The sequence below is a fragment of the Neoarius graeffei genome, chromosome 11, assembly GCF_027579695.1.
Source record: "Neoarius graeffei isolate fNeoGra1 chromosome 11, fNeoGra1.pri, whole genome shotgun sequence".
NCBI lineage: Eukaryota > Metazoa > Chordata > Actinopteri > Siluriformes > Ariidae > Neoarius > Neoarius graeffei.
Genome location: NC_083579.1, coordinates 12282568 through 12307966, shown reverse-complemented (window position 1 = coordinate 12307966; position 25399 = coordinate 12282568). Strand labels below are relative to the sequence as shown.

Sequence of the window (25399 nt, the reverse complement as noted above, 5' to 3'; positions counted from 1 at the left end):
TCATCACAGGGCTGACACATAGACACAGACAACCATTCACACTCACATTCACACCTACGGTCAATTTAGAGTCACCAGTTAACCTAACCTGCATGTCTTTGGACTGTGGGGGAAACCGGAGCACCCGGAGGAAACCCACGCGGACATGGGGAGAACATGCAAACTCCACACAGAAAGGCCCTCGCCGGCCACGGGGCTCGAACCCAGGACCTTCTTGCTGTGAGGCGACAGCGCTAACCACTACACCACCGTGCCACCTCATTACAATAATTTATTTATTTTATTTCATTTATTATCATTTATTATTAGGATCAATAAATGGTAATAGTGGGTGATAATCATAATAATTAAAAAATATGACCCACTGTTATTACCATTTATTGATCTTAATTAAGGAAATAAATTACCCACTGTTAATAATAATAATAATAATAATAATTATTATTATTATTATTATTATTATTAATATCATCAATAAATTGTAATAATTATTATCAATAAATTGTAATAACAGTGGGTAATAACTAATTTATCATCATCAATACATTGTAATAAGTGGGAAATAACTAAATTATTATTATTAACAATAAATGTAACAGTGGGTAATAATAATAATAATAATAATAATAATAATAATAATAATAATAATATTACCCACTGTTACATTTATTGGTAATAATAATAAATTAGTTATTTCCCACTATTATTAAAATGTATTAATAATAATAATAATAATACATTAGTTATTACCCACTGTTATTACAATTTGATAATAAATTAGTTATTTCCCACTTATCACAATGTATTGATGATAAATTAGTTATTACCCACTGCTATTACAATTTATTGATAATAATAATAATAATATATCCTCATGAGCTTTATTCCTTATAAAATACTAACAGGACATTATGGAGCTGAAATGAGCTGTACTGAAATACGAATACAAAGCTGGAATGCGTTACGTCTCGTCAGATTAATGACTGAAATTAACTGCATGGGGGTTTTTGGTGACATGATGTAATTACACTGCTGCGTCAGGGGTTTATTCAGTCTAACTGACTTTGGCAAATATTTCAGCAAAATACTTGAGAATTAATTACTTTAACATTAGTCATCACTCACCAGTTTCTCGTACTTACAAACACAGAAACGTCAATCACATATAAGAGATGATTGTATTATATTCAGACTGGGGTAAGCGCTGCCAAAACGTGAGGGATTTCATGCTAATCCACGAGCAAATAAATGTCCAACTTTGTAGCCTGGGGCTGAAAACTGGCCTTGTTCCTATGTGTTTGTGTCGAACAGGTTTCAGCCCATATGTTTAGCAGAAAACCGAGGCGTATTAGCGACTGGTGTCAGTCAGCTTGCTCGATCCACTTAACGTCCTCGTCATTTGAAAGCATGTTGACACTGCGGCCTAAAGAGCTTAACAGCGCTCTGTTTAATGCAATGACAAATAACGAATGCAATGAGAAAATCACTGACAGCCTCCTCAGTTAGGAAAATAAAGGCTTCGCCACATCTCTACGCTCTTTAGGGTCATGTTTAAGAAATCGCCCATGAGGGGAATTCGCCGTAAGCAAATTAAACGTCACGTTTTAACTGAGATTTTCGTTCCGCATTAGCAATGAACATCGACAACACCATTTCCAAAATATCCCGAGAGTGATTTCATAGGATTCATCGGGTAAACATCAAGCTTTCCATCAATTCTGCCTTAATACAATTGTAACTACCAATGAAGTCCGTGAAATATCCATTAAAATATAAAAGATACAGCAAAAACATTTTCATTTTGACAAAACTGACATTTGTTGCTTTGCGTCTTATGAAGGAAGCATTCATCAAATACTAATTGTTTAAGACCAATAATGATTTATTCACTCAATAATTAATAAATGGATGTTGCAGTTTCCAGATTATTCACCAGACCGTCCTAAATCGTTTCAGTTTACAAAGTAAAAAAAAAAAAAAATCATAATTTCAGCCGTACAAGTTGTATAAAACCTCAGCAGTGTAAAATTCTCAATTCTGATTCATCAGGTGGTGTTGATTTTGATTATTTCCCATAACCGCAGCTCTGACTATATTTCAGCTGAATATCAAGTCAATTTGATATTAAAGCTAGACGGCCTTTCGAGTTCATAAAATCGGTGAAATTTAATTCGCTCTGAAATGTGGTTGTTGTGATATACATGTTTATTTCTGTAATATCTCTCAAAAAAAACCAACCAGGCCATTCTGTGGCTGGGAAGTTCTTTAATTTGAGGGCAAATAATGCACATGAAATTGCTCGCTTCTTCGCGCAGTCAAGCAGACAGAGGAAGTCCGTGTGCGCATTTGGTCAAAGGTTTCCCTTTGACCGTGCACTGACAGTTCCATCATTCTGTCACTAAATGAACAGCTGATCGCACCGAGGTGCTCGCCGAGCGCCGATATTTATTAGTTTGGTCCTGCGTTTCCTTTCCTTCGTATATAACATAACGTCTTTTCTTCTCGCTTTCTTTCCGTTACTGGAGTCGCTCTTTCACGTTTCATTCACACACTCACATCCTCCATTTTTCTCTCCTGTTTCACATTTGTATCGCACAATGCCTTGCGCAAACAGGGAAAGCCCACCGTGTCATGCCTGACTTAGTATCTTGAACCGAGTCATGGTGAAGCAGGAAAAAAAAACAGCGGAGAATTTAGGGCCATGTGGCCTTAAATTCATTAATTGTTCTATTTAAAAACAATTAGAAGCCTGTGATTCGAATTCAGTAGCTTTCGGTCCACTGAACAAAAATAATCGGGTGTCAGGAAAATTCTTTTTATGACCTACAGTTGAAAAATCTGAAAGGCGGTCTAGCTTTAATGCACTCGTTCTAATACGTTCGTCGTAAAGTGCCATGTCAGCATCTGACGTTGGCGACCACTAATCTGAAAGCACTACAATCAGCAGCCAAGTGCAGCAGGTCCATGATTTTCTTTCCTGTCGCCAACGTCAGGTTGTCTGTGAAGGCTTTCCTAGGTCTGCCTCTCTTTCTTTTACCTTCTATACGTCCTTCGATACACAGTCGTTCCAGTTGGTTCTCTCTGACAATATGGCCCATAAATCTAAGTTGTCTCTGAAGGATAGTTCTCAACAGGCACTTTTTCTCCTGGACCATTTGCAAAATCTCTTCGTTGGTTTTCCGATCTATCCATGATATTTTCATCATGCGCCTATAAAACCACATTTCTGCAGCTTCTAACTGGTTCTTTACTGCCGCGCTCATAGTCCAGGATTCGCATCCATATAACAATACAGACCAGACATAACACTTTAAGAATCGTTTCTTTGATTTGGTTGGGAGGGTTTTATTTGTAACGATATTCCTTTTTTCCATGAATGCTTGCTTTGCCATGGTGATACGTCTTCTAATTTCCACTGTGCTTCTACCATCATGGGTAAGCATGCATCCCAGGTATTCAAAGGACTCCGTCTGTTATCTAATACGTTATCGGTTCTATAACGGCAACTTATGTTTTACGGAGACTTTTATGGCAGATGCCATAAAAAGGGGGGTGGTGGTGCTCCAAGAGCACAATATCCCCTGCTGGTAGCTCTGCCATAACTCTGGTAAAATGCGACTGAATTGAACAAAATTATAATATGCGTATTAACGACATATAACAAAGAATCCTGCCAAGTTTGGTGAAATTTCTCCAAAAATTGTAAGGGAAGTTGATTTCAGAAAGCAAGCACACCTTGATGAAATTGCCAAAGTACGAGTCTGTTAATAATCAAGGGTATAACTCTGGGAAAATTTGCCCAAATTAAACGAAATTTCAATATGCGTATAACTGTCATATATCAAAGCCTTTTGCCAAGTTTGGTGAAATTCCTCCACAAATTGTGAGAGGAGTTGATTTCAGAAAGAAAAACACACTCTCATGAAACTGTCAATGTATAATTGTGTTAATCAAGGGCTGTAACTCTGGTAAAATGTGACCCAATTGAACGAAATTGGATTATGCGTATTACTGACATATAACAAAGAATCCTGCCAAGTTTGGTGAAATTCCTCCAAAAATTGTAAGAGGAGTTGATTTCAGAAGGCGAGTACCCTTCCCGGGACGGACGGACAGACATCGGCATGACATAATCCCCCTTCGGGCCTTTCGGCCAGCGAGGGATAAAAATTGTAAGGGAAGTTGATTTCAGAAAGCAAGCACATCTTGATGAAATTGCCAGAGTACAAGTTTGTTAATAATCAAGGGCGTAACTCTGGGAAAATTTGCCCAAATTAAACGAAATTTCAATATGCGTATAACTGTCATATAACAAAGCCTCTTGCCAAGTTTGGTGAAATTCCTCCAAAAATTGTGAGAGAGGTTGATTTCAGAAGAACGTACACCCTCATGAAATTGTCAAAGTTATTTAATCAAGGGTCAAAACTGTGGGAAAATTTTCACAAACGAAATTAAATCGCAATCTGCGTATTACCGTCATATAACAAGGGCTTTTACCAAGCTTCGAGAAATTCGTTCAAAAATTGTGAGAGGAGTCGATGTCAGAAGGCGAGCACACCTTCATGAAATTGTCAAATTACAAGGTTGTTAATCAAGGGCTGGAACTCTGGTAAAATGCGACCGAATTGAACAAAATTACAATATGCGTACGACCGACATATAATAAAACCTTTTGCCAAGTTTAGTGAAATTCCTCCAAAAATTGAGAGGAGTTGATTTCAGAAAGTGAGCACTGTTCCTGGGACGGACGAATGGATGGATGGACATCGCTACGACATAATCCCCCTTCAGGTCCTTCAGCCAGCGGGGGATTAAAAACAAAACAAAAAAAAAACATATGAATTGGAAATCCATTTTGTTGAAAAATAAACCAACATAGATTATATTTTTATCTTTTTCAGAACATTAGTCATGTACGACTCGAGTGGAGAAATAAATTCAGTTTTGAAAGCGCTAGCTGTTTACTCTGCATGCGTGACTCAACAGCGTTACAAATATGACGTGACTGAAAGCAACATCATGCCTCATTATACTGACCGTCTGCTGTTTTAATCTTAGAAATAAATTTAAAAAAAAAAGCGCCAGATAATAAACTCCTCATTAACCTCGCTTGCTCGTTCTTTACGGGAAAATATCACACCGAGGTCTTTTTGTACGGGCCCAGCCGTAGCCGCACTGTCATATTTTCCCATAAAGACCTCGTGCTCAGTTAATGAGTAGTTATTATTAGTCGATGATTACGTGACGGTTTCTCAGTACGAGTCCCTGTGTATGAGTTACTACTACAGACTCGATAACGTCTTAGAATGAGTGCGTGAACAGAAACCTTTCAAAGCCGCAGCTAGAAAAACCACCCAGAATCACGACTTCATCAGATCTGTATTATAATATTGCATCAAAGCTGATCTGAGGTATTTGTGGCCTCACTGAACACCGTCAAACCGTCTCGAACCCTGGACTCGTGCGGATTATGAAAAAGTCGATTACAGAAGTCTATTCGGTCTGCATTCACGCTGTCATTTTGGCATTACGAACCACACCAAGAGCTTGACGCTAATTAATAATGACGTATCGCTGACAAATCTGTTATAGATGCTTTATTAATGTCCAATAAGGGCCTTGTTCATTTGTAAAATTAAAAGCTGTTGCCACTTTGTGATGGTGAGAGGTTGGGACTAATTGACTGGGGGTGTGAAACTAATGAAACAAGTGACAGATGTGACGAAACACCCCCCCACACACACACACACAAATTACTGTGGTAATTAGGGTCTCTGAGGAGCTGAATGGGACTCTGTAGGGAGTGGCAGAAGGGGAGGGGTGTGTGTGTGCGCGTGTGAGAGTGTGTGTGTGTGTGTGTAGAGAGAGGGAGGGGGGCTTGTCAGGTGTCTAGAGACCCACTAGTGACACTCCACTATAAACAATAAGTGATATGAGAAAATAATTAGCAGATTTGGGACAGTATCCAAATCCACACAAGACAGGAAGTAGCGCCATGGTCCCTGGAGAGTCAGCAATTAAAAGCGAAGGGAGAACTCCCCCCCCCCCCCCCCCCCCCCTCTCTCTCTCTCTGCACAGACGGTTCGAACTTCCTCAGGGAGTAACGCAAGACGTAGACACAGAAGGGTGGTGACCTATGGGTGTGTGCTGTCCAAGTGCATGCTGGGAAAATGGGCAGTGTGTGTAATTGGTGTACACACACACACACACACACACACACGTGTGCGTTAGACTCACCATGACTGATGGTGTCAGCAGGTAGTCGTCCCACTAGCGTTTTGTCGATGCCCACTCTCTCTAACTGAGCTCCACTCAGAGTGAGGGTCACTAAAACACCTGAGCTCAACAGCATCTACACACACACACACACACACACACACACACACACACACACACACACACACACACACACACGAGTTACTGCTCACTCCTGCTGCTGCATGTGCATGACCATGCCATGCTTTGTTCATTCACAACAAGCACTTTTCGATTTTTATTTTTTTGTTGTTAAACTATTTAAGTTCAAGCCACACAAAGATCACGTCAAATAAAAATAAAATAAAATAAAACTCAGGAAACATTTACATTCGGTCACTAAAAGTAGGACGAGTCTGATGTATAAATACCACAGAAATAATTAATACTTTCAGTGAGATTTATTTTGTCTCACTGACATAGGAGAAGTCATGGCCTAATGGTTCGAGAAGCTGCTTTGGGACCAAAAGGTCGCTGGTTTGATTCCCTAGACCAGCAGGAATGACTGAAGTGCCCTTGAGCAAGGTACCAAACCCCCAACTGCTCTGGGTGTGTTCTACGTCGCTCTGGAGAAGTGCGTCTGCTAAAATGGCACTAATGTAAGAAGGTACATTTGCAGCTTTGTGCGTTTTAGGGAACAAATACCAAAAAACATCTGGACTGAGTCAGGACGTGTTGTTAGTCCTCATGCGGAACCACAAAAACAAGTTAAAAATAAATACATAAATAAATAAATAAATAAAAGCCAATGGATGCATTTTGGTTATAATGTTCAGGTTGGGTTGAGATGCAGAAAAGTTACAGGTCAGTAAAGAGACCCCATAATTACAGGCATCGCGCGTGTTTGTGTTTTTCTAATGCTGCATTCAACTAAAGCTCATCACGCCGTATTTCCTGCTTCATCCAAGACGAAACAAGCAAAACCCAAGATGGTTTCCTCAACCCTGAGTTCAGCAAGTGACGTCAAAGTCAACATGGCCGCTCGGAGCATCAACAGTAAACAAAGAAACACTTCTTGCTTTTTCATCAGTTATCCTGTATTCGGGCTGTTTCACAATCATGGTTGTCTTTTTGAATAACACCAACTAACTCCTGCAACTAGGTCCAGTACACACACACACACACACACACACTCCCCCCCAATCCACATTCACTGGATATGACCAACTGTGGAATAACCGTTGGCTACTCTACTACTAAGCTATCGGCTCATATACCATGAGTAGAGGAAAACAAAATGGCGGCGTGCATCAAGTCAGATACATCACTTTACCAAACCGTCCAAAAAAACTCGAAAGAAGAAGAAAAAAATAATAATAATGGCGGAGCGTGTTGCTGAACCAACCAAGGAAGAAATTAACTACTTGAAAACAACCCCCCCCCCAAAAAAAAAAAAATCCACAAAATTTGGAATGAAAGTATATATATATGTTATTTACCCGCTGGGAGGTCCGTATCGTGAAATATCGTGACCGAGGTCTTGAAAGTACTGAGCGAGGCCCTCTGGGCCGAGGTCAGTATTCAAGGCCGAGGTCACGGTATTTCACCATATGGACCGACCTTAAGCTGGTAAATAATATATTTATTTTTTTCTTTACCAAATTCTAACAGAAAACGAGAGCGCCCGAAAGGGAAAAACGAGCCGAGCTGCCATTTTGAATCCTCATTCACGGCTGTAATGCAAATGGCTTCCTCCTCGGTATACAAGTGCACTTCCATGGCAGGAAAAAACTACATTTTGCTGCCTATGTAGTCCCCTATTTATACAAATAGGAGTCATTCAGGATTCAGCCATGTTTTTGCTCGGCGTTAGCAACAGTTAGAGGTTTTTAGCTTTCTCCTGAAATGTTTTCTTTTATTTCTTCTTCCTCAGGGTAGTAAAACTCACTTTCATTCTGAACACTGTCGTTATCGCTATCCATGCTGTAAAATTAATGCTATTCTCCTGAGAAATGCTGGCAAACATTTATAAGATTTTTGATAAAAATCTTATAAATAAATCTTATAAAAAAGATAAATGTTGACAAAAATTGCTACTACTACTACTATGTTTTTTGTTGTTGTGAACGAGCGAGTCACCAGAGGTCCGCAACCGGGGTCCGTACCATAGGATACGGACCCGCTTGCCAGCCAATCAGAGTGCAGGATTTGATGAAAACCACACCGTGAAAAAAATAATTGATGTTAAGACTGTATATTTTTCAAGAATTATTATGATAGCATTTTTCACAAATTGCTCCTGTCATTTCGCCGTTTTTTTTTTTTTAACAATCTGAGCGGAAGTGCTTTTCTTGGACGTTTTGTATAAATACGTTTTTATTTATTGAATTTGCAAAAAATAAAAATGCTCCGTTTCTCAAAATCCAGTGAATGTGGAGAGAATAAGAGTTATTCCACTCAATCTCATTGTACATGGTTTAGAGCCAACTTGGTGCTACGCGCCTTGTCGGCTATCAGCTCATGCACGACTCGATTTCATGGAAAATAAATAAATAAATGAGTCAAATGCAGCTCAGTTTTGACCTTGTGCTCTTTTCATTTAATTCTACTTTAATTATTACACTTCGACACTTTTACTGCTTAAATTCAGAATTGCTTTTTTTTTTTTTAAACACTAACTCGGTTTGACTTTCGGACGTATACAGTACGTTCACTGACAACAGAAAGATATTTAAGTGGAAGTTCATTTTTTGGTAAGCTCAGTGCCTCAGACAGGATCCTTTACCCGTCAAAAACGTCCTCTCTGGACATCACCGACTATATGATGAGGATGGAAATGATTTTTGAAGAAAATATTTGGTCTCTTTTGATGCAGAATACTCTGTAGTTGTTGCACAGTAAATAAAAAACAGGACTTGAAACAGATGTGAGACACAGCATTTGATTTGCAGCGGAGCTTCACGTGTGGTTGAAATGCGAGTCTGTCAAAAAGTGTCCTCTCCGGAAAACCACAAGGATCGTGGTCACCACCACGTGTGTGATTACAGTCACCACCATATACAAACACTTCTACACAGTCTGGACTTGAAAATTTGTACTTAAAATCCCTCAGCATTTTTTCTCTTTGTATACGAAAGGTGGTCAGTTTTAGAAACGCGCTATATGGCTCTTCTCACCACAGTAACACGCCCAGTATAGGCTACGACCTGCAGCTCGGAAATTTTGCAGTTCATTTCGATCTCAAAAGGTCATCCTTGGCAGCAAAGAAACGCACAAAAAAAAAATCGGAGGTTTGATTTTTGGACTGTTGTGGAGCCCAAAAGTATACGCTGACTGTGAAACAGCCCGTCTACAAGTATCTGCTTTAAGTCAGATGAACATACAGATATCATCACTTCTTCAAATGTGTAACACCATCTCTGTAGTTCTGCAGTTTAGAGAAGAAAACACGCATCAGTCATTATAGTGGGGGGGGGGGGGGGGGGGGGGGCGTTTTGAGTCAACTTCCTGCTTCTGAGGTTAGTTGACTGCACTAGTCTGGGCCACAATACCATGTTGCATGCTGGGATACACACCTGGCAACACTGCTTTGTCCTCCATTTGGTACAAACACAGGAATTAGACTGCAACAAGTCCTGATCGAGAGAGAGAAGAATTACAGCAACTGTCGAAATGTGTTCAGTGCAAAATGAGAGATGGATAAAGAGAGAGAGAGAGAGACAGACAGACAGACTCAGAGAGAGAAAGAGACAGCGAGACAGAATCAGAGAGAGAAAGAGACAGCAAGACAGACAGAGACAGAGAGAGACAGACACGCAGACAGATAGAGAGACAGACACAGAGAGAGGGGGAGAGACAGACAGCAAGAGAGACAGCAGCACACACAGACACACAGAGAGAGACAGACAGACACACAGAGAGAAACAGACAGAGAGAGAGAGACAGCAAGACAGACACACAGACAGAGAGAGACAGACAGAAAGACAGAATCAGAGAGAGAGAGAGAGAGAGGGAGAGAGAGAGACAGCAAGACAGACAGACAGAGAGAGACAGAGAGAGAGAGAGACAGACAGACAGAGAGAGAGAGAGCGGCCCACAGAAAGAGAGAGAGAGAGAGAGAAACAGAGACAGACAGCGGCACACAGAGAGAAAGGGAGACAGACAGACAAACAGAGAGAGACCGACAGAGAGAGAGAAAGAGAGAGAGACAGAGACACACACAGAGAGGGAGATACAGACAGACAAACAGAGAAACAGACACAGAGAGAGAGCAAGAGAGAGAGAGACAGACAGCAGCACACACAGACCGAGAGAAAGGGAGACAGACAGGCAGAGAGACAGATAGACAGACACAGAGAGAGACAGACAGACAGACAGACAGACAGACAGAGACAAACAGACACACAAGAGAGAGACACAGAGAGAGAGAGAGAGACAGAGAGCGTGTGAGAGACAGACAGCGAGAGAGACAGATACAGAGAGAGAAAGCGAGAGACAGAGAAGAAAGAAATACGCGAACTCAGGTCTTGCTCTGTGGTTTCAGGGCTTTGGCTTCATGTAGATGTTTCCAATTTCAGATTTTGTGAGGAAGCCAAAAAGTTACCCACATTGCTACGGAACAAAGCTGCATCTGTGTGTGTGTGTGTGTGTGTGTGTGTGTGTGTGTGTGTGTGTGTGTGAGAGAAAGGGGGATGGGGGGCAACGGCACAGGGAGGGGTGAACCTGCCTGAAGTCCTGTTGATCCCCCTCAAATATCCCCCGTGATGACAGAGAGACACCCAAACCCAGGTGCTGAGAGAGAGAGAGAGAGAGAGAGAGAGAGAGAGAGAGAGAGAGAGAGAGAGAATGCTGCAATTTGTTAATTAATCTGCAGTTACTGAGAAGGGGAAACGTAAACAAATACCTCCAGTTCCTTGAGGGCGTCCCTCAGCCTCTCCGGACGACGGTTACTCAGGAACCATGGGTAACCTCGCGCTGAGAGAGAGAGAGAGAGAGAGAGAGAGAGAGAGAGAGAAAAGACAAAATCAGCACAGAAAATGTTTTTGTTTGTTTATGAGAGGAAGTATTCTGGCCTGACCTGGACTCCAAAAGGTCAAAATGTCACCAAATAAAATGAAGCTGAGCTGAAAGTTCCTTCAGTTAACAAACGAAACCGGCTGCCTTGGGTGGCACAGACGGAAACAAAGGTTCCTCATATGAAAACCGCCCAATCTGCCGTGATGGCGGTGCATCCTGAGGGCTTCATGTTTTCCACGAGGGCATCATTAACGACACTGCTCGAAGACTTATTATAAAAGGAACAGCTTAACCTTTACTGTCAGGGATTTTTTTTTTCAACTGCTGGAATAAACCTAGATAAATGGCATAAGGAATAAAACATTCAGGGCGGGGAAGAGACACACTGTTATTTAACAGTTAGTCCTCATCGGCGGATAATTGGTTTTGTACAAATAGACAGGTGATTCTTAAAATAAAAAATATTTCAAACTTTAAAGGTGACATGCAAATGTAATAACGGTGCAGGGCAGACTTGGGTCACTTATCTACACCGAGTCACATAAAATAAATCACAGTCCCACCTTACTTTTGAACAGTTTTAGACCAAATTTCGGAGCATCTTTAGTGCTTTTAGGAGCAGCATTTTCCTTCATCGTTTGTAATTCTTCCTCACTTACGGTGACAAAAAAAAAGACAATTGGCCGCCATTTTACCGAGTCGTTCGAGCTGATTTCTCAACCAATCAGTGCGCGAGCTCCGACAAATCACCTCTAGATTTATACGAAAGGAAAATAAAAAGTGATATGAAGCGGCCTAACGTGAAGAAGAGTTCCTGTTACTGCCAGGAAGTTGATTATTTTCCTTTAACATCATTCCATTTCTCTTATCCCACAACTACTTGCCACCAATATTATAGTCATTCCACGAAATCGAGTCGTACATGAGCTGATCGCTATAATCCGTGTACGACCAGATTGAGTAGAATAACTTTTATTCCATCCACATTCACTGGATTTTGAGAAACGGAGCATTTTCATTTATTTTTTGCAAATTCGATAAATAAAAACTTTATACACAACGTCCAGCAAAATAATTTCCGCTTAGAACGTAAACAAACCGGCGACATGACGGGAGCAATTTGTGAAAAACGCTATAATTTTTTTTTTTAAATGACACGTTTTTCACATCAATTACTTTCATTCCATGTTTTGTTGCTTTTTTTTTTGTATTTTTAGGGTTTTGTTTTCGAGTCGAGCTTTTATTTCATCCTCGGTTGTTTCAGCAACACGCTCTGCCATTTTGTTTTTCACTACTCACAGTATATGAGCTGATATCCTAGTAGTAGCCAATCAGAGCACGACTGCTCATATCCAGTCAGTCAACGTGGAGAGAATAAATACGTCATGTTTATATTTGGTAAAACACTACAGATTTGTTTGCGCAGTCTTGCCCTCATTAACGAAGCCTTAGAAGACATTTTCAAATCTGATTGGTCGGAAAGCGTTGATTAAACCTCGATAACAGAGGTACTACGTTTCTATAGTGACAGCTAACAGATAACACAGTGAATTGGATGAACGCATTAGAAAAAAAATTATATATATATATATTGTTATATATATATATATATAGTTATATATATATATATATATATATATATATAGTTATATATATAGTTATATATATATATAGATTGTTTTATCCCCAGGTGACAGTGAGACAGCCAATCAGTAATCGCTCATGTCATGTCACGTCCATAGACTGTATAAGTTCAATTGTTTCTCAGCAGCGTTATTTGAACACGATCAGTTGACGGGCAGAATGGAAGGAGGCGGTTCTTCTAGAGAACGCACGCACTCATGGCTATAGAACCCATGTTTCGGTTTTCTGAAAGGGTTAAAGATTCGTTTCGTTTTAAACGTTTGCTTTGTTCGGCGAAAACGAACCGCGTCACGGCCTACAAAAACTCGCCGTCCAACCTGCGGAAGCATATTGCGGTCTGGAAACGTTTTATCCCAAGAGAAAGCTTGCGAAGTTGTTGTATGTGCTTTTAGAGCTAGCGATAACGTTGCAAACGTAGCTGTGCAGTCTGGTTAGTTAAATGACTTTCTATGGATTTGTCCGCCAAGTTGCCGTAGCCTTGTCCACGGCTAACGTTAACACATAGCTAGTTAAATTGGATGCTGTTAGTTAGCATGTAAAAACGGAGTTACGCCAATATGAATAACGTTAACTTAGCAGAAGTCCTTTCAGAAATACGTTTTAGCATAATCTTGACAAAGAAACAGAATGCAGAAATCTTTCTTTTCTAGTAACGTTAGCTACCCAATGTGATTTTGAGTTTGACAAGCGTTTGCTAGCATGTCAGGTGGCGCGTCACTGACTAGCTAGCTTAACGTTAAACCACCATAATGGCACAGCATGCGTTCGTTTTGTGAATTCACATTTCTGTCCTTGGTAACGGTATTAGGTTTCGTAAGCGTTGTGGCAATAATACAACGATGCGTTGACAGAAAATGTCCTTAAAATGCCATTCCACCATTGGATGTATTCTTTGGCATAAAATACAATACATTTTATGACAACATGACTAGACAGAGAAATATTTTAGCTTCAAAATGATATATCAAACATCATTTTTTGACAACGACAAGTATATTAATTTTGCGACCAAAGTCACCTACCCTTTTAATTTCCGCGCGTGATGTCATCGGCAGGTTTCCCTTCTTGTGTACCACGTGTCGGTCTATTTTTAGACCAGGAAACCCCCAAAGTGAGAGAGTCATTTCTCCTCGTATATGGGGGCCAAAAAAAATTGCGAAAAACTTTGAGTTAATCTTTCAGTTAGCTAGATTTATTGGTATTAGCTAGATTTATTGGTATTATTTTTATCGCGTTCCCTCCGCCATTGCTGATAATATATGCCACATCACACGGCACGTGGTACACAAGAAGGGGAACCTGCCGATGACATCACGCGCGGAAATTAAAAGGGTAGGTGACTTTGGTCGCAAAATTAATATACTTGTCGTTGTCAAAAAATTATATGTCTGATATATCATTTTGAAGCTAAAAGATTTCTCTATCTATCTAGTGATACCATTTATATATGTTGTCAAAATATACTGTATTTTATGCCAAAGAATACATCCAATGGTGGAATGGCACTTTAAGTATTTTTAAAAGCAAGTACTTCAGTACTTTAACGTAAGTAAAAGATTTGACCGGACAATTTTCACTTGTATCGGAGTAACATTTGACCAGTGGGATCGGTGCTTTGACTTAAGTAATGAAGTTGGGGACTTTGGAAATTGTGATGACAGTTCATGGTACATCCTGGATATACGGTACCATGACTGACTCGCATCATATCCAGTCCGACTCGTGGCCCAATTTTAAGGACTCGTGACTTGACTTGAGCACTGATGACTCGGACTACAAGCCTGGCTGCGACAACATCAGTGATGACAAGAACTTGCTTCATGGAGCTGCCAAAATAATAAATACAGCTCTAAATGGATAAAAAGTATGACGAGCTTCCATTAATACAAAAACTATAATAATACATTTTTTTCCCGCAAAAAAACAAAAACAAAACTGTGGTACGAGAGGAATAAAAGACAGGAATGTGCAACAAACAATATCCATCCTTAGTAAAACGGCGATGAACTTGCAGGCCCTCTGAAGACGGAACGTGTACTTTAGTTACCATGTAGACTTAATACGCTTTATTAACTAATAACCTTCCGGAGGAAAAGCGCCGTTTTCTCTGCACTGCAGAGAGTTATTCAATCATCTGTGTGCGCCTCGGGGGGGAAGAAGTCAAAGTTACCGTAACATATTAAAACACGCTGGTGTAAAATGTGCTGTCACACTCATGAAAACCTCATCTGCCTCCCACGAAACACACACACACACGGAGTTAATTGAATTTCTGTGCTCGTGTGTTTGTATTAACAGGTTAACGTGAGCCGAGTCGAGGTTGAGAGGCGTCTTTTTGGAAATTTGCCCTTAAAGGATTCCAATTTGGCCTCTCTCTCTCTCTCTGTGTGTGTGTGTGTGTGTGTGTGTGTGTGTGTGTGTGTGCTATTAAGAAACAGAACCCCATACTTAAAAAGAGATTCATAAATACATGAATATTAATGAAGGCGAGATGGAGAGAGAGGAATGGTGTGTTAAGGATGAGTGTGTCTCTCCTGATAAGGGTCTTTTTGTACCTCTGAAGTCTCTGAGGATTATTTATTTATTTATTTTTCCTATTTTATTGGGGGGGCGGATCTGTTATTGCTCACACATACAGCATTACATATTCCATATCCTGTATACATGCAGCACATGCATGTATGTATTTTATATATTACATATATGCAGTGTTTTGCTGGGAAATACAGCACCTGTATTTTTTCATCCGAGCTCCATCCGGGACACGGAGAACCAAAACCGTGACATAAATCTCGATATTTATAACTCGTGAGGAAATCGATGATAAATTTGGGAACTTTTTGTTTGTGAACGTGTCGATGTAATAAAAAGAGAAAAAGAAAAAAAAATACATCACACATTGGCTTGAAGATATGAAGTTGATCTTCTAGTGTTGAAAAACTCGCATTTTTCATCGGAAATACTTCGCGGATCTGAGTGGCATATTGAAATAATACTGGCTGGCGTTGAGTGGTATATCAGATATATTCCATTCAGCTAGCATGATACTGAACGAGTCGAAGACGAGTAGCTGAATGGAATATATCTGATAGACTACAAAAAAAAAAAGCCAGCCATTATTATTATTATTATTACATATACATTCCTTTTGGGTGTTCAACGCGTCTTTCTCTTTCAAAATTCTCTCAAAATCTTCCGTATTTAACCAAATAAACCTGGCAGCCATGCTTGTTTACAAATTGTCCCAGTCGTTCGCTAGCGCAGAAGTTTTACATCCCATCATGTTGTCTTGACAGCCGTGCAAAACCATATTCATTAAACGCTCATTCTTCATTGGGCAAGTGTGACGCAATACACGTAGGATAAGCGATACGCTAACAATATTGCAGGCTATCAAACCAATGAACGAAACCCACTAGAAGGGAATAGAACACGTTTTTATTCCATCGCAAAAAAAAAAAAGTGTCCAATATGGATAATAATTCCCGATATTTCACTCCCAGTGTTTTCCCGCTGACTAGACGTGCGTTGTCAAAATGGCGACCCGGCTCAAAATTGAAATTCTTTTGATTAACTTGCTTTTTTTTTTGTGGATGTGTCCATATAATATAAAGAAAATCGCACGGTGGTGCAAAGATATGAAGTTTATCTTCTCGTGCTGTACAAAAGTCTTAGGCATGTGTAAAGAAAAAAATTATATATATATATTAAGCCATAATAAATGGAACATCAATATTTGGTGTGAGTCGGCCCTTTGCTTTAAAAAATAAAAATAGCAGTCTCGGGTCCAGTGAGTGCAGTTTTATGCGGAACTGAGCTGTAGGTTTTACTGAGCATCTTACAGAACCTGCCGCAGTTCTTCTGGACACTTTGACCGTCACACTCACGTCTTCATTTTGCACCAAAACCCAGCAGCCTTCATTATGTTTTCTTTTTTAATCTGAAAAGTGCTCTCTTATAATGTAATATGCTGCTCAGATACAAACTTTTGTTTTTCTGGATTATTTAATTTTGTGCTGGAAAATGAGCGGAAGTTTGGAACTCGAAAATGTTTTTGTACTGACTCGATAATGTAGAAATCATAAAAGAGAAATCTGTAACAAAGTTTGTATGAAAAAAATATATAAATAAATAGAGGGCCCTATAGGGATTTTTGCACAATAGTGTATACAACCCCGATTCCAAAAAAGTTGGGACAAAGTACAAATTGTAAATAAAAACGGAATGCAATAATTTACAAATCTCAAAAACTGATATTGTATTCACAATAGAACATAGACAACATATCAAATGTCGAAAGTGAGACGTTTTGAAATTTCATGCCAAATATTGGCTCATTTGAAATTTCATGACAGCAACACATCTCAAAAAAGTTGGGACAGGGGCAATAAGAGGCTGGAAAAGTTAAAGGTACAAAAAAGGAACAGCTGGAGGACCAAATTGCAACTCATTAGGTCGATTGGCAATAGGTCATTAACATGACTGGGTATAAAAAGAGCATCTTGGAGTGGCAGCGGCTCTCAGAAGTAAAGATGGGAAGAGGATCACCAATCCCCCTAATTCTGCGCCGACAAATAGTGGAGCAATATCAGAAAGGAGTTCGACAGTCTAAAATTGCAAAGAGTTTGAACATGTCATCATCTACAGTGCATAATATCATCAAAAGATTCAGAGAATCTGGAAGAATCTCTGTGCGTAAGGGTCAAGGCCGGAAAACCATACTGGGTGCCCGTGATCTTCGAGCCCTTAGACGGCACTGCATCACATACAGGCATGCTTCTGTATTGGAAATCACAAAATGGGCTCAGGAATATTTCCAGAGAACATTATCTGTGAACACAATTCACCGTGCCATCCGCCGTTGCCAGCTAAAACTCTATAGTTCAAAGAAGAAGCCGTATCTAAACATGATCCAGAAGCGCAGACGTCTTCTCTGGGCCAAGGCTCATTTAAAATGGACTGTGGCAAAGTGGAAAACTGTTCTGTGGTCAGACGAATCAAAATGTGAAGTTCTTTATGGAAATCAGGGACGCCGTGTCATTCGGACCAAAGAGGAGAAGGACGACCCGAGTTGTTATCAGCGCTCAGTTCAGAAGCCTGCATCTCTGATGGTATGGGGTTGCATTAGTGCGTGTGGCATGGGCAGCTTACACATCTGGAAAGACACCATCAATGCTGAAAGGTATATCCAGGTTCTAGAGCAACATATGCTCCCATCCAGACGACGTCTCTTTCAGGGAAGACCTTGCATTTTCCAACATGACAATGCCAAACCACATACTGCATCAATTACAGCATCATGGCTGCGTAGAAGAAGGGTCCGGGTACTGAACTGGCCAGCCTGCAGTCCAGATCTTTCACCCACAGAAAACATTTGGCGCATCATAAAACAGAAGAGACGACAAAAAAGACCTAAGACAGTTGAGCAACTAGAATCCTATATTAGACAAGAATGGGTTAACATTCCTATCCCTAAACTTGAGCAACTTGTCTCCTCAGTCCCCAGACGTTTACAGACTGTTGTAAAGAGAAAAGGGGATGTCTCACAGTGGGAAACATGGCCTTGTCCCAACTTTTTTGAGATGTGTTGTTGTCATGAAATTTAAAATCACCTAATTTTTCTCTTTAAATGATACATTTTCTCAGTTTAAACATTTGATGTGTCATCTATGTTCTATTCTGAATAAAATATGGAATTTTGAAACTTCCACATCATTGCATTCGGTTTTTATTTACAATTTGTACTTTGTCCCAACTTTTTTGGAATTGGGGTTGTACACAATAACATCACATCATATGTCAGAGCAGTTTTTATTTATTTAGCGACAGAATATTTTCTTGCCGGTGATGCATGGAAAAACTGAAGAAGTGAGCAAAATATTTCTAGCATCCAGAAAGAAAAAGGAGTTGAGAACAGAAACCCTTGAGCGTTATGGCTCGACAAGAAACATCTTTGTGGTGGTGTTGTTTACAGACGTGAGACGAGCAACATCTTTCATGTCACACGTCTTTCCACTGAGTGAATTTGATTTATTTTTCTAGTTGAAAAAGCGGAAAGGCAGAGTTATTCTGTATCTCCTGATAGCAAGGAGTCAGAAAAAAAAAACCCTTCTGATATACTCTATGTTCACTACACAGGGTACAGCATCACTATCATAACGTAACTCGTAGACCATCTAGTGCACTACATGATGAAGAGAACACTGTTTCAGGTAGGTTCAGCCACGGTTTAAAAAAATAAATAATTCATGTGTAAAAAGAAAGTACGCCATGAATAATATGTATTTTAACGGGGCGCATTTCGAGAAAAGGTTTTGGAACCATGTTTTGACTCGTGTTACACGAAAGAAAGAACATAAGTTAAAAAGAAAGAAAGAAATTGAGGACAAAAAGCATTTTGTTTGTTTGTTGTCCCTTTAAAAGGACTAAATATGATTCAGGAGGACTGATACGTGCCCATTTTTTGAATATACAGATAAACACTAGTCTCACACACACACACGATTACAAAAGGTAGAGGACTCACTCTCGGCAAAGTGCTGCTTCTCAGTGTAGTAATGCTGATCTGCAGGGAAGACTGAACACAGAGAGAGAGAGAACCATCAAAACTCAACATGGCTCTGGTTCTTCAGCTATATGAGGTGTGTGTGTGTGTGTGTGTGTGTGTGTGTGAGAACATGAGTGTGTGAGTCAATCAGACGAAATGAGCTGGAGATTTTTGTGTTTAAACTCAAAGAACTCGACGCAGTGCTGAGGAGGTGATTCAGGAGTCTTAGAAATGGAAACACGAACATGTGGGACAACATCAAGCCTCTGCTTCATACTCCTGCACCTATGACCTTTCTCAGCTGGAGAGCTGGACTAAACACACACCGCCTCGATCCCTTCATCATGGTAGAGCTGCTGCACCCTCTAGTGGACACAAATCGAGGAAACAGGACTCAAACCCACACACTTGTCTTTAGTGTACAGATAAATAAATGTGCAGAGTCTCCGATGCAGCGCCCTTTCTCAGGGACGCAGTGACCGACACGCCACTCTTGTACACACTTTACTCACAAACTAAGGACAGACAACTACAGGAACCACGATGACTCCAGCTACCAGAAGAGAGATGCACACGCGTGTGCGCGTGTGTGTGTGAGAGATGTGATGTGATGTGATGCATGTGTCAACTTCTCAGGCTCCATCCTGCCATCACAGAACATAACCGGAAATACGACAGACACAAGCGTCAGAGAGAGAGAGACTGACTGAGTGAGTCAGCAACCGAGTGAGACAGAGTGTGTGTGTGTGTGTGTGTGTGTGTGTGTGTGTGTGTGTGTGTGAGTGAGTGAGAGTGAAGGAATGAGAGAGTGAGTTTTACACACTTACCTCGCTCTCCTTTCTCATAAAACTGGAATGTGCCAATATCTGTATCTGTAAAAAGGGGGGGGGGGGGGGGGGGGACATACAGAGGCACATAAGACAAAGAGAGACAGACAGAGAGAGAGAGAGAGAGATCGATCGACAGAGAGAGAGACATAGACGAGAGACATAGAGGGAGATGACAGAGTCAGACAGACAAGAGACATACAGAGAGAGAGACAGAGAAAGAAACATACAGAGAGACAAAGACAGAGAGAGAGAGACAGAAAAGAGAGACAGAGACACAGAGAGAGAGATAGATGAGAGACATAGGGAGATGACAGAGTGAGACAGACGAGAGACATACAGAGAGAGAGAGAGAGAGAGACACAGAGAAAGAAACATACAGAGAGACAAAGACAGAGAGAGAGACAGAAAGCAATGAGAGAGAGACATGAGAGACATAGAGGGAGATGACAGAGTCAGACAGACGAGAGACAGACAGACGAGAGAGACACAGAGAAAGAAACATACAGAGAGACAAAGACAGAGAGAGAGGGAGACAGAAAAGACAGAGAGAGAGACAGATGAGAGACATGGGGAGATGACAGTCAGACAGACGAGAGACATACAGAGAGAGAGAGAAAGAAACATACAGAGACACAAAGACAGACAGCAATGAGAGAGATAGATGAGAGACATGGAGGGAGATGACAGTCAGAGAGACAGACAGAAGAGAGACATACAGAGAGAGAGACAGAGATGGAGAGACAGAGAGAAAGAAACATACAGAAAGACAGACAGAGAGAGACAAAGAGAGAGAGAGACAAAGAAAGAGACAAATACAGAGAGACCAAGAAAGAAAGACAGAGAGAGAGAGAGAGAGAGAGACAGAGAGAAAGAAACAGAGAGAGATACACACACAAAGAGACACAAAGACAGAGAGAGACAAAGACAGACAGACAGAGATGAGAGAAAGATAGAGAGACAAAGACAAACAGAAAGAGAGACAGTGATCTGTTAAATACATCTATATATGCACACAAGTAACTTTGAAAAAGGCAGCAAACAATTCTCTCTCCGTGTGTGTGTGTGTGTGTGTGTGTGTGTGTGTGTGTGTGTTAATTACCTTGCACATTCAGACTGCTCCTTGAGGACCACAGGGTTAGCTCAGTTAAGCAGAACGCCATCAGGTGACACAGCAGCCTTCTGAAGAGGGAGAGATGTTCAAAAGGAGAAGGAAAGTGAAGGGGGGGAGGGGGGTACACACTTCTTTCCCAGTAACTACCCAGTAAACGTGCATCACTCAGAGCGTTTCCTTGCCCATCTGAAAGCTGCAGATGCTCTTGCCTGCTCTGACCCCGGGATGGGGGTCATGGGGTTTGTGGGGTTCCTCTGTGCAGATAGTGCGAGCGCTCTCCTCATCCCCCTCATACAAAACCTCTGTCCTGACCTTTTCATTTCCATCTGACACCTCACTTGATTCAATTTGCCCTGTATTCTCTCACTCCCACTACCTTTTAAATAACACAGACGGTGGTTGATTGCTCTGAAATAAACGGACGGATGGTGGAGGTAGACGGCAATTAAGAACGAAGGGCAGGAGGAAAAAGGTGGGTCCAGTGAATGGGAGATGATAACCCTAATCTGGACCTGATTAAATAAATGGAAGGAGAAAAAAAAAAAAGCGTTTGGAAGTCTCGGGCTGTGAGCACAAGACGCACTCTGGCATGCTAATGTAGAGGGAGACGAGTAGACAGACAGGGTGACATGAGGTGATGGACTGAGAAAGGTAAAGGGAAACTAAAAGAAGAAAGAGCGTGGAACAGATAAGACTTTGATAACGACTCGATTTTAAGTCCGCAGACTTTAATTACGTTACCGTTTATATCTTAGCAGGAGGCCGGAGTCGGTCTGCCCTCACTCTAAAACGTTTCATTAAATCTGAGATTTAGATTCAGATTCGTAAAAACGTGCCAACGTTTAAGTTCAGAACAGAATCCGGAGTCTTTCAAGGTCATTTTGAGTCACAGTACGGCAAAGAGTTTAATCTGAATAATATTTGGAAATACATCACTGCCTTCCAGAAGTTGTTGACGCCTTAGCGAGGCTCGTTAAGCCTTTGTTTTATGGCGCTAACACATATTGTTAACTACTGTTAACTTCTGGTGGGCAGTGCGTCATGTACGCACGCGAATGAGGGATGTAATTGCAGGAAGCATGTTTATTTACAAACAGGCAGGCAAACAGGTCAAAAACGTAAGATAAAGGCAGGGTCGCGAAACGGACAACGGTCACGCAAGGCACGGACAAAATGGGAAAGGTAATACACAGGTACAAAGGACTGGTAATGCTCGACGCTCAGTACAGCACATATACTTTGCCAAGTCTGTATTTAGAGAATCTTTACAAATGTGCGCTATGATTGCACTCTAATCCGGAACAGGTGCATGGTAATTAGTCCTAATGGTGGGCATACTGTATCAGACACTCGCTGGCTGTGCTGTGAAAACCATCCATCTAAGTTTCCAAATCTGTCATTGCTTAACTCTTGAATATTTTCTCTCGTGAATACGATCATTAAAAAGCTTATAATCTCTGCTTTCCAAAGAAATGTATCTGGTTAAGATTTGTTCAGTATTTTGGGAGGAACGGCAGGGTGAAGTCGGTACAATAGAGTAAAATCTCTGCTCACGGGACGTTGGGAAACTGCCGGTGCTTTTCTTTTTGAGTCATAGGAGAGCAGTCAGGCTCTCTCTCTCTCTCTCGATCGGTTTCTGACTGGATTACTCGTGAATATCAAATCAGATAACTTTTATAGGTAACTTGCTCTCACTGTTTCTGATGAAGGGTTCAGCAAAATTTTCCGTCTGATAGTTTTGATGTTATGATTCACGGGAGACTTTAAAGTGAGTTTTCATAGCTTTACCTACTTATTTTTTTCAAATCAAATTGATTCTGTGAATAAATAACTATTTTAGAATACAACTGCAGTTGTTTTGATGAAAAAGATTGCGATCTTAGTGGTCGGAATGAGATTTAACCCCCCCCCGAAGTCAGAAACGCGAGTGTCGCTTTTAGTTCATGCGAATTGTTTATTGGATGTTGATCAGAGTTTTTTTTCCGAGGTTCGCCTTGAAAGCTGTGAATATTATCAATTATACACTACCGTTCAAAAGTTTGGGGTCACCCAGACAATTTTGTGTTTTCCATGAAAAGTCACACTTTTATTTACCACCATAAGTTGTAAAATGAACAGAAAATATAGTCAAGACATTTTTCTGGCCATTTTGAGCATTTAATCGACCCCACAAACGTGATGCTCCAGAAACTCAATCTGCTCAAAGGAAGGTCAGTTTTATAGCTTCTCTAAAGAGCTCAACTGTTTTCAGCTGTGCTAACATGATTGTACAAGGGTTTTCTAATCATCCATTAGCCTTCTGAGGCAATGAGCAAACACATTGTACCATTAGAACACTGGAGTGAGAGTTGCTGGATATGGGCCTCTATACACCTATGGAGATATTGCACCAAAAACCAGACATTTGCAGCTAGAATAGTCATTTAGCACATTAGCAATGTATAGAGTGGATTTCTGATTAGTTTAAAGTGATCTTCATTGAAAATTCATTGATAATTTTTTTTTACTAATTTTTCAAACTTTGCATTCAGTATCCAACCATCTATGTTCCTGCCAATTTCCATGTAAATATCTTGAAAAACAGAAAAGTTATTAAGGAAAAAAAAAACAAAAAAACAATTTGATCTCATTGATTAATGAGGCCCATTTTGGACCATGTGACCCTCGTACAGAATATTACGGCCGTTTTCGAAAAAAATTAAGCCGTTTTTTTTTTTCCCCAATCTTTGACTTGTATTTTATATTTTAATTCGGTAAAAAGCATGTTGTTCTGCATTCAATCCTGAATTCAATGAAAGCAGTTTCAAGCAACTGGGACTGAATTTGAATTTCCACCTCATACGCCTACGATAAAACTTCGAAAGAAAGTCCGAACCATTTTAACACGAGGAGTCGTAACATGACTTTCTTGAATTTCCACCACAGCTTTTGTTTCTTTTTTTTTTTAAATACCATGAAACTAATATTTTTGCACTAGTTTATCCAATCAAATTGCTCAATTTTAAATCATAACAAAAAAGACAGACTGTTGAGGGAATTACTTTTTTTTAAAGCTGCTGTTTCACGGTTGTTTCACTATACTGCAGCTCATGCAACCACAAATGGAAAAAAAAAAAAATTACAATGGATCATTTAAAAAAAACAAAAAACAAAATTATAATCACTGCCAAATTGTTGCGGTAAAAGTGGAATAAAACACTTATTATTAAACGCAGATTGATGGTGTAAAGTTACACATTAATGTTTACGTTAAATGTGAGCAAGCGATTTTTAATCACGCCACGGTTTTAAACATTAAAGCTAGACGGCCTTTCGATTTCATAAAATCGGTGAAATTTAGTTCGCTCTGAAATTTGGTCGTTGTGATGGATGTTTATTTCTGGAATATCTCGCAAAATACCAGGCCGCTCTGTGGCTGCGAAGTTCTTTAATTTGAGGGCAAATAATGTGCATGAAATCGCTCGCTTCTTCGCGCAGTCAAGCAGACAGAGGAAGTCCGTGTGTGTGTGCGCATGCGCAGGTTTACCTTTGAGCGTGCACTGACAGTTCCATCATTCTGCCGCTAAGCGAACAGCTGATCACACCGAGGTGCTCGCTGAGCGCCGATATTGATTAGTTTGGTCCTGCGTTTCCTGTCCTTCGTATAGAACATAACGTCTTTTCTTCTCGCTTTCTTTCCGTTACTGTAGTCGCTCTTTCACACACTCACGTCTTCCATTTTCCTCTCCTGTTTCAAATTTGTATCCCACAATGCCTTGCGCAAACAGGGAAAGCCCACCACCATACGATGCATGACGTCGTATCTTGAATTACATCATGGTGAAGCAGGAAAAAATAGCAGAGAATTTAGGGCCATGTGGCCCTAAATTCATTAATTGTTCCATTTTTTAAAAAAATAATAAAATTGGAAGTCTGCGATTCAAATTCGGTAGCTTTCGTTCCACTAAACAAAAATAACTGGACGTCGGGGAAAATTCTTTTCATGACCTACACTTGAAAAATCTAGAAGGCGGTCTAGCTTTAAACTGTTCAAAGAACATACTTTTGGTCCTCGTG

At 40.4% G+C, this 25399-nt stretch overlaps 1 protein-coding gene across 2 annotated transcripts in view; it reads right to left on the bottom strand.

Annotated features, from left to right (window-relative positions):
• wdpcp (WD repeat containing planar cell polarity effector) overlaps positions 1-25399 on the bottom strand; it is a 259832-nt gene that overhangs the window by 159995 nt on the left and 74438 nt on the right. For both annotated transcript variants that reach the window (XM_060933429.1, XM_060933430.1), the window contains 6 exons: positions 21332-21411; positions 20230-20274; positions 19382-19432; positions 11099-11169; positions 9771-9830; positions 6238-6352 (listed from right to left, as the gene is read on the bottom strand). In XM_060933429.1, coding sequence (XP_060789412.1) covers positions 6238-6352; positions 9771-9830; positions 11099-11169; positions 19382-19432; positions 20230-20274; positions 21332-21392 — 403 coding nt within the window. In that variant the 5' untranslated portion in view covers positions 21393-21411. The remainder of the gene's footprint in view (positions 1-6237; positions 6353-9770; positions 9831-11098; positions 11170-19381; positions 19433-20229; positions 20275-21331; positions 21412-25399) is intronic.